Consider the following 18,065-nt stretch of genomic DNA (forward strand, 5'->3'; position numbering starts at 1 on the left):
GAGACAGGATCTCACTCTGGCTGCCCAGACTGCAGTGCAGTAATGTGATCTGGGCTCACTACAGCCTCAACCTCCCCAGGCTCGGGTGACTCTCTCACCTCAGCCTCCCAAGTAGCTAGGACTACAGGTGTGCACCACCATACCCAGCTAATTTTTTGCATCTTTAGTAGAGACAGGATTTTACCATGTTGCCCAGGCTGGTCTCAGACTCCTGGACTCAGGCAACCCACCTGCCTCGGCCTCCCAAAGTGCTGGGATTACAGGCTTGAGCCACCATGCTTGGTCTTCAATAACTTTTAAAATCATTTCAATGCTATTCGGGAAAATCTGTTGGCATTTTTATTGGCATCACACTGAATTTACAGATTAAGTTAGTGAAAATTGATATATTTATAATTTTTAATCTTCTTATCCAAAAACGTGGTCTGCTTTTTATCTAAGTTCTTATTTGTGCTCTTTAGTTTCATTGTATAGTTTTATTCCTGAAGAGCTTATACTTTCTTGTTGCAGTTATTCTTAATTATTTTATCTTTTTGTTGGAATTACAATATGGCTTTTTCTTTCATCATTATTTTCTAACTAGATGTAGTCTGACATACTAGGCAATTAGAAAATAATATGTATAGACTTAATCTTATGTTTCACTAATTTATTTGTTCACCTTTCCTTCTCAAAACCACTACTTTCTTCTCAGTTCATTTTTTTTTCTTGCTAGAGTACATTATTCATATACGCTTGCTAATAGCGCATCCCTATATGAATAGGTTTTCTGACTTGGGACAAGTAGGAAGTTTTTTAAAAATCACTTATAGCCCATCCCTACATGAAGATGAATAATGTGAGTACATTATTCCCACTTGTTCCAGTCAGAAAATCTATTTATTTTGCTCTCTACTCTGAATGATAGTATGGGGAGAGAAGTCTAAGTTCAATGTTGCTGCCTGTATTCTGCTTACATCTAATCTTGCTAGTGAAATAGTTATTGTCAAATTCACTCTTCTTTTTGTAGATTTTCTAAACTTTTTTCTTTTAGGAATCAAAAAGAATCTTTGATGTTCTGAATCTTGACTATAATGTGTTATGCTTGACTTATATATTCTGCTACTGTTCTGGAAACTCTTTTAGTCAAAAGAGGTATGGTGGCGGTGATTTTGCCATCCAAGGGACATTTGGCAATGTCTGGAGATATTTTTGGTTGTCACAACTGACATCCAACCCTGGGGTAGGGGAAGGAGGCTGGTGGAGTTGCTACTGGCCTCTAGGGAGTAGGGCCAAGAACGCTGCTAAACATCCTACAGTGTGTAGGGAAGCCTCTCACAATAAAGGACTGTCCAGCCCAAAATGCCATCAGTGTCAACACCGACGAACCCTGAAGCATGGGTATTTTAGTTTTAGGCTTTGGTCTCGCTAACTGGGGGCAAAATGGATTTGGCCTCCCCTCAGGGCAACACTTTCTGGTTGGGAGAGTCTGTCCTGGCTTTGTGACAATAGTTGTCCTGGCCTGTGGTGGTGCCAGCCTCAGTGTATACTGCAGTTTACCCAGCGCTTCCCTACCTGTACGAACAAATGCCTCATAGGTTTTAATCCATGGAGAGATGCTTTTCTTGTTTGTGAGGATGGCTATGTATATGGTAATGTTTTAAAATTTTCTCTATTATTTCTAGAAGATTGTTTTAGTAGAGGGTGATTTCAGCATGTGACCTTCAAGGTCTTTATACAAAGGTGCAAAGTCAATAAAATTAATTCTAGCAATACTGAAAGAGAAAAGAAAACAACAAATCACTTATAAGTTCATCAACTAGAAATATTCAAGGTTAATAATATTCCAGAAAGCTTTAAAATATAGCAGAGAAAACACGGGAACAGCTAGATAGAGTTATGTTAAATGGAATGATATGATACATACTATTTTAAAATTATTTTTATATTTATTTTGCTTGAACAAAATAAAAATTAAGTAATCAAATTGAAGGAAGAGCTGAACTACAGAATATTTCTTCAACTCAAGAACTTTTAGTTACACGAAGATTTTTCTAATATTAAAATGACTAAATTGCAAAAAGCATAAAATGTTTGGAGCCATTTTTAAAGTTGTCTTGAAATACATATTGGCACTCAAACTTTCCCACTCCCTAACTTTAGTTAATTGCTATAATGCACATCTGTTGTTTTGATCTACCCAACATCCTTTCATTCTATTTTGGTAACTGATATTCTCTGGGGGAAGTGATCTTTCCACTTTACATCATGTTTTGTGGAAATTATTCAACCAAGGAACCTGCCCTATGCTAGAGAAGAGTTGAGTATGCAAACTAGGCAAGTGAAAGTCTCTCACTGTAATTTAACCCTTCTTAAATCAAGTAAAAAACATGACTATGGTCAAGTCACCCCTGCCGGCTAGGTCCTTGTAGCTTCTCAGGCACCTCTCCCCTCTAAAGCCTATTTGGTCAGTTTGTCCTTTTATTCTATCAGGTCCTCTCTAATGATTTCAATAAATTACTTTTGTTTGTTTTTTTTAATGATCTAAACCCTGGTTTTATAGATTGAAACAGAAGAATCTACCTGATATAAAAATATCTTTACCTTGTGAAGGTTTGTAACATTCTTTTCCGTAATTATTATTCCTACATATCTTAATTATATATATACGTGAATGGATTTAAGCTTCATTTTGGTCCAATTATAATAATATTTTATTTTCACATATTTTTGCTTATCTAGATTTCCTTACTGCGTAACTTTTCTTAAAGGATGATTCATGAGTCCTGTATTTCTAGGACTCTTTTATGTTCAAAAATACCCATGTGCTGCCTTTGTACTAGAATAATATTTTGACTAAGTTTAATATTTTTAGGTCAGAATTTATTTCCTTAAGAACTATACACATATTGCTTCACTGTCTTCTTAGACACTTGTGGTCAAGATAGAGGAACCGGGACCATATTTATCTTCCCTTCTAAAACAACTGCAAAATCAGACAAAATAGATGAAACAATAGGCCTCAAGATATTGGAAATCAGTCAGTGAAGGATACTGATCCCTGATCCCTGTCGTAATGTAGGATGTGGGAAACAGATGAGGTCACCTCTGTGACTGCCCCAGCTTAGTACCCTAGAGTTTCTAGTCTGCAATTCAGAGAGGAAAAACTTGGGTGTAGTGGGACAGGCTTTCAACTCTTGCTTTATTGAATTTATAGACTTCTCAAATTCTTCTATGGCATGGACATCTATGGGGAGATTTTGTTTGTTTTTTGAGACAGGGTCTCACTCTGTCACCCAGGCTGGAGTGCAATGGTGCGATCTTGGCTCACCATAACTTCTGCCTCCTGAGTTCAAGCAATTCTCATGCCTCAGCCTCCCAAGTAGCTGGTATTACAGGTGTGCACTATCACACCCAGCTAATTTTTGCATTTTTAGTAGAGACAGGGTTTCACCATGTTGGCCAGGCTGGTCACAAACTCCTGACTTCAGGTGATACAACTGCCTTGGCCTCCCAAAGTGCTGGGAGGCTCCCAAAGTGTGCCACGGCGCCCGACCTATGGTGAGTTGTCTTTTGTCCCCTGAGTTATACATCCTTTCAGGATGGATTCTTCATCTGGTTTATGCCATGTTTATTTTTTACATTTTTTCCCTGTTGTCTTTCTGCCTAATGATCAGACGACTTATCTTTCTAATGCTTAATGAGGGTCGCTGGGTAGAGTCTTTCTTTTTACTTTAAGATGGCATAGAAGGGCTCTCCTTGACAACTTTCTTAGAGAAACACACTTGTTTGGCTTCCTCTCCATTGTATAGCTGGAGGCCTGGGTAGTGTCTTCCATCTACTTTTCTGAAGCCTGATCTGATCTGGTGTGAGATGAGGCCCTCGCTGTTAACCTGGTTTCTACTCTTGATTGCTGCCTAGGAAATTCCATTATATCTGCTGAATTCCATGAAGGAGGCAAAGCATGCAGGAATAAGACACAGACCCCTTTGTTGAATTCATGTGAAATTCTGGAAAATCCCTCCTGTATCTACAGAGAGTTCTTGGGGACAGTCAGGGAATTCTATGCTATAGTGTCTACCTGGTGTTTCCCTGAGCTGCCTGCTCAATACCTCCGCCACCACCCTTCAAATTGGTCATATTAACAAGAATTCTGGTTTTCTTTTCTTTATGTGACATCTATTCATGACTACACTGGGCAGATGAGATAGTAGCTATGCCTTTATGTAAAACTTTTAAATTCTATTTTTTATTTTATTTATTTATTTTTTAGAGACAGGGGCTTGCTCTGTCACCCAGGCTGGAGTGCGCTGGCAGGATCACAGCTCACTGTAACCTCAGACTCCTGAGCTCAAGTGATCTTCCTGCCTCAGCCTTCTAAGTAGATGGGACTCCAGGTGTTCACCATCATTCCCAGCTAAATTTATTTATTTATTTTTGAGAGACAGGGTCTCACTATGTTGCCCAAGCTGGTTTTGAACTCCTGGGCTCAAATAATCCTCCCACCTTGGCCTCCTAAAGTCTTGGAATTATAAGCATGAGCCACCGTGCCCAACCTATTCTATTTTTAAAATTTTCATACATATCTGTTAGATGTTTATAGTGTAAGGTTAAAACTCCATTCTTTGCTTCTCTGTTGCCAGTAAATTTTGGGCTATATTTTTACTAATTTTGTGCATTCTTTTACATATTGGTAAAGGGAGAGTCTGTAATCTGGATTTATTCAGATCTTTATTCAGAATTACCACTTGTTATATTAATCATTTTATCTTAAATATATCTCTACTTACTAGTGATTTGCAGTATAATCCAAGTTAGTCATAAAAACATTTTACAATAGATTAATTTCATGCTTTCCTGTGAAATTGTCTTAAAGAGTAAAGTTCTTAATATTGTCGGTAGCTGCCAGAAATAAACCAATTCTAGCCTCAAGTTCATACTTCTTACAATTTTAAATTTCTTGATTCTTGGGAAATAGCAGGGTCTTGCTGTTTTGAATAGAGAATTAACTCTTTGAATTTTTTAGTTTTTGTCTCTCAGAAAAGATGGATTTGTTGGCTTTAAATATTTAGAGAATTTCTAGAGACCCACAGGAAATGAAAAATTTGCACTTTTGTAGCAATGGCTTTTGAAAGACTAGCTAAAATCCTGAAGACTTAGGAGAAGTACGATATTAAACTGATTTTGTCATTTTGTTGGTTATTAAATTAAATGAAAAAACAAAATGTAACCTTCAAGTCCAATACATTCGTCCTCCTAGGCCCTGTATCATCTTAAAATCAATCAATAAAACATAGTGTGCCTCCCTGGGGGGCTGTGGCAGTCTTCCCTTCATGTAGTAACCTACGATGCTCCATAAGGATAAAAAAGCAGAGCTAAGGAGCAGATTCCAGATAACCAAAAGGCATACAAAAAGTATCTTAAAATATAGTGATCAAAAACCATCTAATGCCATTAAAAGCAAAAGCAGAAAAGAATAAAGTAACATCATGTGGTCTTGCGAAAAACAGCCCGTGATCTTACATTTCAAAACATGTCTTGCCTGTTCCTGGCCCCTACAAGGCCAGATGAGCCACCGCTCCATCCTTCACATTCTGCTTGCACATCCCATTCAAGCGTTTCCGCACGTGGCCATGTTAAAAACAACAAAGACATCTGAGTCTGCCTGGCACACTCAGGTCTTTTCATGACACTTTCTTCCCTCCCTGAGCACTTCCCTGACCACCCAAAATAACCACCGCATCCCTCCATCTGCCTACACACACACACACACACACACACACACACACACACACATCTCTGAGTCTCAGGGGCCTCTAATTGCTGATATTCCTTATTACTATGGGAAACCCCTTGTCTATCTGTGTACTTGTCAGTGGTCTGTCTCTGCCCTAAAGGAGAAACCTTACATTGATTCGTCCTCAATCCCCAGCACCTAGAAGAGTACGTGGCTTAATAAGTGAGTGTGTGCTTACATGTTTGGATCAAATGATTTGATTAGAGATGAGAACCACTTACTTGTTTCTTAGCCTGGGGTTCTCCTATCACATAGAAGCCTTCAGAATGTACAGATGTCTTTTTGCCCTAGAAGCCAAACAGAGCAGAAGATTGTAGACCCCAGCCGGCTGGGCTACTCCTGGATTGATTCCAAACACGATGTTTCTTTCCAGGCCTGAAAAGCGACGGATATTGTCCAACACAATGTGATCGGCCAGAACATCAGACGCGTCCCCGATCTGCAGTAACGGATCAGATTCCTCATTGAGCTGAGACATTTTCCTCTTCCTCATTGCTGTTAGAAGCTTGTCTTTATATTTTTCCACTTCACCTGCTTTGCTGAAAAGCACAGCAATATCCTTGGGAAAATAACCATTCCTCAAGAGAAAACGGCACTTCTCTGCTACGTAAATCAGTATCTCCTCCAAGCTCAAGTCTGCAATAATCTCTAAGTTGCCTGGGACACCTTCAGCCCATTTAGGTTCGTGGTACATCACCAGGGCCCCAGGGGGCAGGTTAGGTGGAGGATTTTCTTTGACTTCCTGCATTACATGTTGTAGGTAATTGGCAATTGGAACTGCATTGCGGACCACTCTGGTGATCTCTTCTCTTGGAAACTGGTCTGAGGGAGGGGGGAGGCCACTGCAACTCAAGTGATTGGTCTGAAAGTAGTCCAGAAAGATCCAGAGAATTCCTGGGCCATCCCTTGCTGTCTGAGTGATGAACTTTGCCTTTGAATACCAGTCCCCATCTTCAGTGCGGAAATTCTGAGCTTCATCAATGACAATGTGCTGGATGTGTTCAAAGCCGTTTTTCATGAAGGTTTTCCGGGTCACTGCCTGGCAGATCTTTTTCGTGCTGCAACTGTAAGAAACACAATCAGGTTTTCCCTGATGAAACAAACAAAGCCAATTCTACTCTTAACTCCTCTGGGCATGGTAAATACATATGAATTTTAGCAAGTAAACTGAAAGCCACACCAGCCACAGTCACTCAAGAAAAGACAGGCAACATACCTCACCAACTTCCTCAGGGGCTGGTTTTCACAGATGTAGAGAATGTTATCCGGTTCACAGCGAAACACATTCTTGATCTTCTCCATGATCCTAAGAGCCAAGATAGTCTTCCCTGATCCAGGTAAGCCATGAACAAACAACTCTCTGGCCTTGCGAAGGTTCTTTGAAAGCAATTGATACTGTTTATCTGTCAGTAGGTTCAAAACCTCAGAGCCCAACTCTTCACTTAAGAAGGATTTGAACCCAAGCAAGACTATCACGAGGGACTGTAACAGGGCTTCCATGTGCAAGGGTTTCATGACGTTATAGGATTCGGGGTAAATTTGTAAATATGAACTGTAAACGCCTTGTGAGCTTCTATCAGAATTCAGCACACAGACCAAGGGAGTGATGCATAATCTCCCAGTGTAACCACCTATGTTCACCAGCCTCTGCTTCAAAGAATAGGCAACTATCATAGAATAGCCCTTGCACCCTGCATCCCACTCGTTGAAGATGGTATAGAGAATAGGGGTGTTGTTCTGGGAAATTAGAAGAGCATCACAGATGACCCCCTGCTTCTCTTTCAGACCTAAGTCCACAGCCCAACTTCGAGAAAAAATCAATATTCCTTGAGAAAAAGGGCGCATTTCTGTATTTATTAAGTCTCTGAGTCCTTTATGTTGTGAGAAGAGCTCCCTGTAGAGGCTTTCTGGAGTATACACCACTCTGTCTGAAAATACTAGACAGGGAAAGAATTGGAATAAATTAGAAAATCCTCAGACAAACTAGTAATCATCATTATACGTAGAAGATTCAATCAACATCGGGACCCTATCATGTATCTACAATAGGTTATACATTAGTAATAAAAAGATAAACAATTCTTATTTTTTGGAGCATTTATTAGCTGGTATAAACAGAGATAATAATTATGGTACAAAATGGTCCATACAACCAGAGAGAAGGGCACAAAGTATTATGTGAATACCAAGGAAAGGTACAGTTTAGGAAAGAAGAAAATATAAAAGTCTTTATGAAGAAGGGAACACCTGAGCTGATTCTTGTTTTTGTTGTTGTTGTTTTTGTTTTTATGAGACAGTTTTGCTCTGTTTCGCAGGCAGGAGAACAGTGGCGCCATCTCAGCTTACTGCAACCTCCGTCTTCTGGGCTCAAGTGATTCTCCTGCCTTAGCCTTTCGAGTAGCTGGGACTACAGGCATGCGCCACCACACCCGGCTAAGTTTTGTATTATTTGTAGAGATGGGGTTTCACCATGTTGGCCAGGCTGGTCTTGAACTCCTGGCCTCAAGTGATTCTCTCTCTTCAGCCTCCCAAAGTGCTGGGATTACAGGTGTGAGCCACCACACTCAACCCTGAGTTGTTTTTAAAGGACGACTTGGAATTAGGGAGTTGAGGAGAATAGAGAGACAGTCAAAAGAGGACACATGAGTAACACTCAGGGACAAGAAATAGCAAGGAAGCCAGGCATGGTGGCTCACGCCTGTAATCCCAGCACTCTGGGAGGCCGAAGCGGGCGGATCACTTAAGCCCAGGAGTTTAAGATCAGCCTGGCCAACATGGTGAAATCCCATCTCTACACATAATACAAAAATTAGCCAGGCATGGTGGTGTGTGCCTGTAATCCCAGCTACTCGGGGGGCTGAGGCACGAGAATTGCTTGAACCCAGGAGGCTGAGGTTGCAGTGAGCTGAGGTCACACCACTGCACTCTAGCCTGGGGAACAGAGCGAGATCCTGTCTGTTGAAAAAAACACAATGAAACCAAGTTGAGAAATGAGAACTCTGCCAAGAAGGCAGCCAACCAGGACTNAAAAAAAAAAAAAAACCAAAGTCCATTCAGGTCACTCCAAGCAGTTTGTGTTGCTGACAACCAAAGTGAGAGGCAAAGCAGTGGAAACAAGGATGGGGAGGAAGGCATGAGGGTGCCATCTTAACACCTGGCAAGATTACGTACTATGTGGTTTCACTTACACGACATTCTGTAAAGCACAGCTGTAGGTACAGGCAACAGATCAATGGATGCCAGAGGTTAGGGATTTGGGGAGAGTTTGACTAAAAAGGGACAGCATGAAGGAGACTTTTTTGTTGTTATTGTTAGATGGGGTCTTGCTCTGTCACCTAAGCTGGAGTACAATGGTACAATCATAGCTCACTGCAGCCCCTACTTCCTGAGCTCAGGTAATTCTCTCACCTCAGCTTTCTAGGTAGCTGGGACTACAAGTGCACGCCACCATATCCAACTAATTTTTTAATTTTTTTTTTTTTGAGACAGGGTTTCAGCATGTTGCCAGGCTGGTCTTAAACTCCTAGGCACAAGTGATCCTCCCACCTCAGTCTCTTAGAGTGCTGAGATTGTAGTGTGAGCCACCTCACCCAGCCATCTTTTTTTCTTTTTGGTAGGATAAAACGATTCTAAGCTTCTTCCAGAAAAGAAATGACATGATAATACCACGTTGGTAAAAGTGTATTTGGGTATATGTTTTGGATTACAATCTGGCAATATGCATCTAAATTTACAAGCAATTATTACTACTTGGAATTTATCCTTAAAGAACACCTCAGGTAGGAGGTGTAGGAAGATGTATATTGCAGCATTGTTTTAAAAGGAAAAAATTAGACATCATCTAAAAGTCCATTAAAAAAATGACTGGTCTGGATGTGGTGGTTCACGCCCGTAATCCCAACTCTTTGGGAGGCTGAGGCAGTTCAAGACCAGCTTGGCCAACATGGCAAAACCCCATCCCTACTAAAAATACAAAAAATTAGCTGGGCGTGGTGGGTACACCTCTGATCCCAGCTACCCAGGAGGCTAAGGCAGGAGAATCACTTGAACCTGGGAGGCAGAGGTTGCAATGAGCCAAGGTTACACCATTGCACTCCAGCCTGGGCAACAAGAGCGAAACTCCATCTCAAAAAAAAAAAAAAAAAAGACTGGTAGCTGGGAGTGGTGGCTTATGCCTGTAACCCCAGCACTTCGGGAAGCTCAGGTGGAAGGATTGCTTGAATCCAGGAGTTTGAAACCAACCTGGGCAACACAGGAAGACTCTGTCTCTACAAAAGTCAAACATTTAGCTGGGTGTAGGAGAGTGCTGCCCCTTTGTCGATGAGTCTTGCTATGTTGCCCAGGCTTGCCTCAAACCTCTGGACTTAAGCAGCTCCACACCTCACCCTCCCAAAGTGCTGGAATTACACATATGAGCACTGTGCCCAGTCTTTTCACTTTCTTTAAGGTATATTTTGAGGAACAGTTCTTAATTTTAATGTAGTGAAATTTATCAATCTTTTTGTTTAAGTTTGATCCTTTTGCGTCTGGTTTAGGAAATCCTTTCCTACCCCAATGGCATAATTATTTATATACATTTTCTACTAAAAGTTTTAAAGGTTTGGTTCTCATATTTAAGTCCTTAAGCCTCTGGAATTGATCCTGTATATAATATAAAGTAGGAGTCCATTTTTTATATGAATGAATAATCAGCATATTCCAAAGCAACCAGAGATGGCTAATTACCTGGAAAGTAGCGTTTCTGCTGCTCTTTCAGACCTTCCAGATTCTTATGAATGCACACGGTGTTGCTGAGGGGTGTGGCAGATGACAAACTCAGCGCAAGGACCATCTCAGGACACCTGGAAAGATCTTAGGAAACAAGAACCAAGGATTCAATATGCAAAACGGCAGACCCCAACTTATAGCTGAGCGGTACTGCGAAATCTTTCACCTAGTCTTACAGATCAAGCCACGGCCCACAGATACTTGCCTTCACATCTCAGTTCAGCTCAGGAAAGCCTACTGAGGTTTTTGAAGAAAAAAAATAACCTAGCATGAACCAGCACTTTTAAATTTTATTATGTCAAAACAAAACTATTTTTATTTATTTTTTTGAGACAGTCTCACTCTGTTGCCCAGGCTGGAGTGCAGTGGCATGATCTCAGCTCATTGCAACACACTCAGCTAATTTTTTGTATTTTAGGTAGAGAAAGAGTTTCACTATTTTGGCCAGGCTGGTCTTGAACTCCTGACCTCAGGCAGGTCTCTGCCTCCCAAAGTGCTGGGGTTATAGGTGTGAGCCACCACACCCAGCCTATTTTTATATTTTTACAATGCTATTTTTTAAAGAAATATGACGAGAAGATGCAAAGGCCAAAGGATATAGATATCTCAGCAAATTCTGAAGGGGACTTTTTTTGGGCTGTTGAAGAAGTTACCATTGGTTTTCTCTTGTTTAATTTTATCACAGGCTTTCCTTTTCCAGGGTGGATGCACGTCACCAACTGTCTTCTTTGGCTTATCACGTACTGGCTCCCCAAAGGAAAAGTGAAAAAGGAGAGGGAAAGCCATGATTTGGTCATGTTTTGGTTCAAAAAATGGAAGTGGGCAGTGAGAAAGGGAGAATATTTAAGAAGTGAAATTCAGAGGAAAATGACAGCAAGTTAAAGGGGACACATCTGTACATGTGAAAAAAAGAAATTTCCTAAATACTTAAATGCAAGCTCATAATTGAAAAATAAGAGAAGAGGCTTGAATATGAACATAAGATGTGAAAATTGAAATAACTAGGTCAAACAGCCTCCTGCACCAGCCTCTAATGGGGCTACTAGCCAGGGCATCTGTTGAATAAAGGCTATTTAAGATGGTAAAAGAAAGGAAGGGGCAATAATCCATGAACTGCATCTACAGGAATTAATAAGTCAGATATTTGCAACTCAGAGACTAAATCTTTCCCCAGATTCCAAGGAAAACCATACCTCTCTTTCCTCTCTGCCCCGCCCTGCCCTGCTGCCAGCAAACATTACAACCATTGTTGATCTTGCTCCCTGACCTGGGTCGGCTTTCATCATCCAAGCAGTCCATTCTCTTGTGAGCAACTGTCTCACACGGTTGTCTTTCACCTGCCAGGAACTGGGCACTTTGGCAAACACTGCACAGCAGAATCGCTCCACCTTGATTGCACAGACATATCCATGGAGAGCCCCCTTATCATGTACTTCAAGAAAGTTAACGACATATTGTATCTCAGGCCTCTGTGTGCAGAAATGATGGACAGGTAACTTCTTAATACAGCTATCAATAGAAGTCCTCAAGCTGGTAAGGTCTATTTTCTCTTTTTCACATCCAATCACTTGACAAGTCGCATCGTGCACACCAAAAAATACACATCCTCCTTCAGTATTTGCAAATGCAGAAACACACTTCGGAAGTCTGTCTTTAACACAGTGTGACACGTCTGTCGAGAACATCACAAATTCAACATGTGTAGACTCAGGAAAGTTGAGTTTTTCCAGGTACTGAAGCCGCTTTCTATCAAATAAAGCAGCAGCTGAGGCATTTATGTTGCCTTCATGTTGTAAACTACCCTGAGCTGCCTGTGGACTTAATGAATTGGAAACATTAATATTCATAGGAGTCTGAGTCCTCCTTTTGAGGAATGCCAGAGCTTCCTGAGAATCCATGATATCAGTGGATGTTCTCTGTCTGTGGTACAAATTGGAGCATAAGGTAGCAAGTGGCACGCCATCCTCCATGTCCCATGATTTCACAAACATCAAAAAGTAGTTTTCCTTCTGCATTGCATCTAAATATCTTCTGAAAATTGGAGGCACATCCAATCCTAATCCATGAGTCTCATAATTGTAGCCTTTGTTTTCAATCTCAGCCTTGATTACGCCCCCACCAGAATTCAGCAGAGCACACACTGCCTGCAGGATGATTTCATTCTGTTTCTCCCGCAGGCGAGGGTCCATCTCCTGCCTCTGCTGAGTCCCAAGGGTGACTTTTCCTGCATCTACAACACACTCAGGAAAGTTTGTATCCAAATCAATCCTAAGACTCATCTTCTCAGGACTTGGCCTATTCCTATCCTGAAATGTTCTCCTGGAAAACAGAAAGATGGAACCGTTAGAACAGGACCTAAATACCCATTAACAGTAGACTGGATAAAGAAAATGTGGTACATATACACCATGGAATACTATGCAGCCATAAAAAAGGATGAAATTATGTCTTTTGCGGGAACATGGATGGAGCTGAAGGCCATGATCCTAAGCAAACTAACACAGGAAGAGAAAACCAAATACTGGATGTTCTCACTTATAAGTGGGAGCTAAACAACAAGTACATATGTACACAAAGAAGGGAACAACAGACATGGGGGGGCCTACTTGAGGGTGGAGGTTGGGAGGAAGGTAAGGATCGTAAAACTACCTATTGGATACTAAGCTTATTACTTGAGTGAGGAAATACTTTGTACACCAAATCCCTGCAACACACAATTTACCTATAAAACTGGCACATGTACCCCTGAAACTAAAATTAAGGTTAAAATAATATTAATAAATAAAGAGAATTGGATTTTTTTTTTTTTTTAGAAAAGAAGAACTTAAACTAGAGATAACATATCCTGCTTGATAACTTCCAGTTTCAGTTTTGAGTTATAATACATCAACAAATAATATTAGGTCAGCATCCTCAATGAGAGGACTAATTAATCCTCAATTAATCTCAGCCAGATACAGAAAGTTATTTAACCATGATAAGATAATCATGGTTAAATTATCGTGGATCCCCTTCCTCTGGTAGGGGCAGGAGAGAAGCAGGATTCTGAGTGTTTCTGATGAATAGTAATGTGAGAGGAAGAGAGTAACAGAAACTCACAAGCGGTGCTGGCTGACAAGTGTTATGTGTTCTCAGTCAATACTAATGTCTGTGCAGGCTGGGCACAGTGGCTCACGCCTGTAATCCCAACAGTTTCGGAGTCTGAGGTGGGAGGATCACCTGAGGTCGGGACTTTGAGACCAGCCTGACAACATGGTAAAACCCTGTCTCCACTAAAAGTACAAAAATTAGCAGGGTGTGGTGGTGTGCATCTATAGTCCCAGCTACTCAGGAGTTGAGGTAGGAGACTCACTTGAACCTCGGAGGCAGAGGTTGCAGTGAGCCGAGATTGTGCCACTGCACTCCAGCCTGGGTGACAGAGCAAGGCTCCATCTCAAAAATAAAAAAGTAACGTCTGCGCTGCATGAGAAACCATGAGGTCAAGCAGGGAGAGAGCCTAGAGCCAGTTTGGCAGAAGCATTATCTAGTTTTGCAGTGACAGCGAATGCCTTAAAACAAGAGAAATAAGTCTTTGAAACGGGTCAAGAGTGAGGCTATGGTAAATAATGGGGTTTTAATGGTTTCCATGGAGTTAAAGTCCCAAGGGCTTGCCCAGATCTCTCTTGCACAAATAGACAAAATGGCTTTCTATAGTTGGGGTGCTTTGGGAAGGATGCTGTTGAAGAACTTATTTCAGGTTCCAGGAGGTCTTTATGTTTGGACTTTCAAAGGAGAGAATCCCTCATTGAAGACCTAGTCCATCCATAAAGGGGTGCTTCAATTTCAGAAAACTTTGGCACCTGTTGTCTGCAATATACTAGGTAAACCTAGAAATCCTCTCTTCTGCCATTTTGTGAGGGTTTGACAATAACTTTGGACAATCTTTAGTCTATCAGGAGAAAATACTTATCCCTCCTTAGACAGGTTTACCCAAAACAATGAATTGTGTTTTGGTAAAACTATAATTTAGCTTTAAAAATTTTATGTCCCTTTTTTGCTAAGACTGAGAGCAAGTAAATGGAATCCTTTTAACAGGCTTCTTTGTTCTCTGAACAAAGTAGGAGATCATTTTTATATTGTATCAGAACTGAATCACAAGGGAAATTTATATCTTTTAACTCTTGGTTGAGCACCTGGACAAAAACAGGGTCTTCACTGAATCTCTGGAGCATGACTGTCCAGTTATACCATTGTCCTCCCCAAGACAAGGGCAGAAAAGTATTGACTGTCGTTGTCTAGAGGTGCACTGAAAAAGGCAGAGAAAATTTCTACTACAGTAAAGCAAGTGACTTCAGGTAGAATTGATGAAAGATGGTGTGAGAGTTAGGTACTACTGGGGAAAAAAAATACAATTTTCTTGATGGTTCTAAAGTCTTAAATCAGTATCTTCATCCACTTGGTTTCTTTGCTGGCAGGGCAGGAGTGTTACAAGGGGATACGAACGGACATTTGGATATAAGACCTTCAACCATAGGTTCGAGCCCTTCCTTTGCTTCTGACTTCAGTGGATATTGGGGAAGTCTGGGTAATGGTTTCACAGGATCTGTCTGAATTTAGTAAGTTCTGCTTATCATTTTGCTGCTCCAATTATGTGTCCTATGTAAGTGGAATTTTTAGCCCCTTAGACTATCAGGTTTGATGTCAAGATATTTATTTCGAGTATGCATCACATATTATAGAGAAAGCAAAGGTATATTCAAAGCAGGTGCAACTTGATTATGTATAGAGACGTCTCTGGAACATCAATAAATATTACAATTCCATTTGCAAATTAAGTCTCTGTTAAATTTGTAGTCATGGTATCAAAGAGCAGGAAGGAAAGTTTTTTCAGTCAGGGCCCAAGGGTTACAGTTAAGGGCTGGGAGATGGAATAAATATGTGGGTTATATGTGGGTTATTTGAAATACCTACCACCTGTGTGATCTGTTTACTCAGAAGAAGAGATTGAACAAAAGGGACAGGGTTTAACATAGAAAGAGTAGCACCATGTTTACCAGAAATTGATGAGGTTGACCACCTGTATTTATAGTTAAATCACCTTGAGTGTTTAGAGAAAGGCAGAGTATTGGGTAGTTTCTCCTTCCTCTGAGCACCCTCATTGATTTGAACTGATGGATTTTTATTTGTCTTGGTTCTGTTTACAAGATTTGTTAAGTGTCCTTGTCAACAGGTGGTTGACTGGGAAGCGGGCCACAAGTTTATTTTGAATCCTGTCTGATTTTGGTTGTAAAGCCCTTTCAAAATGTTCTGCCAGGTGTTACCATTCAGATAAAGCAGCTGTTTTCCATTCTAATTTCTGTTTTAGAATGAAGTCTCCAATTTCATGTTTAACTCCATTGACAAAATGAGATGAAAGGCTGCTTTTTACCGCCTTCTTTTACTGATGTGTTGGAAGGTACTTTCTAACCTATCCTAAAAAAGTCTGTTAGTTTTGTTTTTTTGTTTGCATGGTCCAATGGATTTTTATTAGAAATGTTTTGGGTATGGCTTTTAGGAGACTTTGCCTTACTTTTTGGACATTTTTTTTTTTTAAACTTTCAGATTTACTGTGGAAAGAGGGACACTGTGTGTCCCTTTCCGAGTCCGTCCAATCAGCTTTTTCCCTCCAGGATTTAGCACCTGAGTTTCTGACCAACATGTGTACAAGTTGATAGATGTTCGGTAACCCTGGGTCATATATACCCAGAAGAATTCTAAATTCTTTTATGATTTTTTTGCTGGTCTTGTCTAGGTTTAGGGAAACCTTTAAGTATAAGTCTTAATTCAGCTCAGATCAAAGGTTTAAATTCTACAGATGTCCACATACCTGGTTTAATAAGAGAAATGGATATTCAAAGGCAACTGGAATTTTGGAGTTTTAGGAGAATTATTAAGCAAAGGGAAGGGGTCTGAACAAGGGGAAGAGAAGTGAGGAGTTCACTGAAGTACAGGAGAGAGGTTATTGAAAGTAATGGCAAAAACCACAATTACTCTTGCACCAACCTAATAGAAGAATAAGGAGGAAAAGAGAGAACTGGATGCCGGGAGGCAACTGGAGGACAAGAAAAAGAAGCATTTACTAAGGAAATGAGTCTAGTTTGTTGTTGCTTACGTCTATCAAGTTTCCCATTGGTTTTGGGCAAAAAATCTTTTAATGAAGCAATTTTTGATCAGAATTTCATTTGGAGACCTCTGCCTACCAATAAAAAACTGCAGCCCCATTGATCCTGAGAAGTCTTATTCCTGCTTTCCTAAGGTCCATGTCAAATGAACAATTTTGTTCAAGCCAAATGTTCCCCAGAGTAGCCACTAAAGGCCCAAATCATCCTTGGAGGCATGCCATTAGGAAGGTAGGTGCATGAGTTAGTGTTGTACAAAGAAGAAGCAGTTTTTCTAGATGAGGAGGGTGTTTAGACTTAGAAGACCCCATAAGAGCTGTTGACTGTCAGTGGGAGTATAATTCTTGTGCATTTTCTGTCTCAGGTCCCCAGTCTTACAGCTGGCCACCTCCTAACACAGACTAGACAATCTGTGTCCCCCCAGTAGGCAGAAAAGCAGAGACAGTACTCCCTGTGGACCAAAACGAAGCTCTCAGGACAAAAACTCAAGATGGAAAAAGAACCTGAGGTGGTGTTATAGGTGACCCACAAAGAAGTTTGTCCACATGGACATGAGTTCAGGGAAAACCACAAACTCACTGGACTGTGAGTGAGCTTGAATAGGCTTTTAGGAACTATGCCTGTGTCCAACCTTGTCATCCTCCTTCTTAGGACAAACCACTTTTAAACAGCACAACACAAACACACACAAAAGAGAACAAAAAGGGGGAAAGGGAATGGCCTGATTCCACCTAGGGTGCCAAATATATGGGAACCAATAACAAAACCCAGGTTTCAAATGAGAATAAATAGCCGAGGAACTCAACACAAAGAGACATTCAGAGCCAGTGCTGACTTATCACATCAGTGCAAACTCAACAAGCCACTCACTGCAAGGTGTAAGGTGCCTCTGTAGCAGCCATACCTGTTTGAAAATGGGAGTCCACACAATGGGCAGTGCAGGTGGTATCTCAGTGAAACCTTCAAGGAAATTTGCGCCTGGCCTAGATGCACAATAAATTTTTTAAAAATGATATATTGGAGCCGAGCACAGTGGCTCACGCCTGTAATCCCAGCACTTTGGAAGACCGAGGCCGGTGGATCACGAGGTCAGGAGTTCAAGACTAGCCTGGCCAAGATGGTGAAACCCCATCTCTACTAAAAATACAAAACTTAGCTGGGCGTGGTAGCAGACGCCTGTAATCCCAGCTACTCAGGAGGCTGAGGCAGAGAATTGCTTGAACCTGGGAGGCGGAGGTTGCAGTGAGCCGAGATCACATCACTGCACTCCAGCCTGAGTGACAGAGCAAGATTCCATCTCAAAAAAATAATAATAAATAAAAAATAAAGATATGGCCGGACGCGGTGGTTCACGCCTGTAATCCCAGCACTTTGGGAGGCCGAGG

General features: G+C 41.0%; 1 protein-coding gene across 3 annotated transcripts in view; it reads right to left on the reverse strand.

Annotated features, from left to right (window-relative positions):
- Positions 1-18,065, reverse strand: part of SLFN5 (schlafen family member 5) — a 47,187-nt gene that overhangs the window by 24,855 nt on the left and 4,267 nt on the right. For 2 of the 3 annotated variants that reach the window (XM_017534218.2, XM_017534217.2), the window contains exons 2-5: positions 11,811-12,862; positions 10,502-10,627; positions 6,993-7,713; positions 430-6,840 (exon numbers count right to left, since the gene is read on the reverse strand). In XM_017534218.2, the coding sequence (XP_017389707.1) occupies positions 6,024-6,840; positions 6,993-7,713; positions 10,502-10,627; positions 11,811-12,822 (2,676 nt within the window). In that variant the 5' untranslated portion in view covers positions 12,823-12,862 and the 3' untranslated portion in view covers positions 430-6,023. Of the gene's footprint in view, positions 1-429; positions 6,841-6,992; positions 7,714-10,501; positions 10,628-11,810; positions 12,863-18,065 lie in introns of those variants that run through there. The other variant, XM_037740529.1, reaches the window with a different exon arrangement.

This window comes from Cebus imitator, unplaced genomic scaffold, assembly GCF_001604975.1.
Source record: "Cebus imitator isolate Cc_AM_T3 unplaced genomic scaffold, Cebus_imitator-1.0 Scaffold85, whole genome shotgun sequence".
In the NCBI taxonomy this organism is placed as follows: domain Eukaryota; kingdom Metazoa; phylum Chordata; class Mammalia; order Primates; family Cebidae; genus Cebus; species Cebus imitator.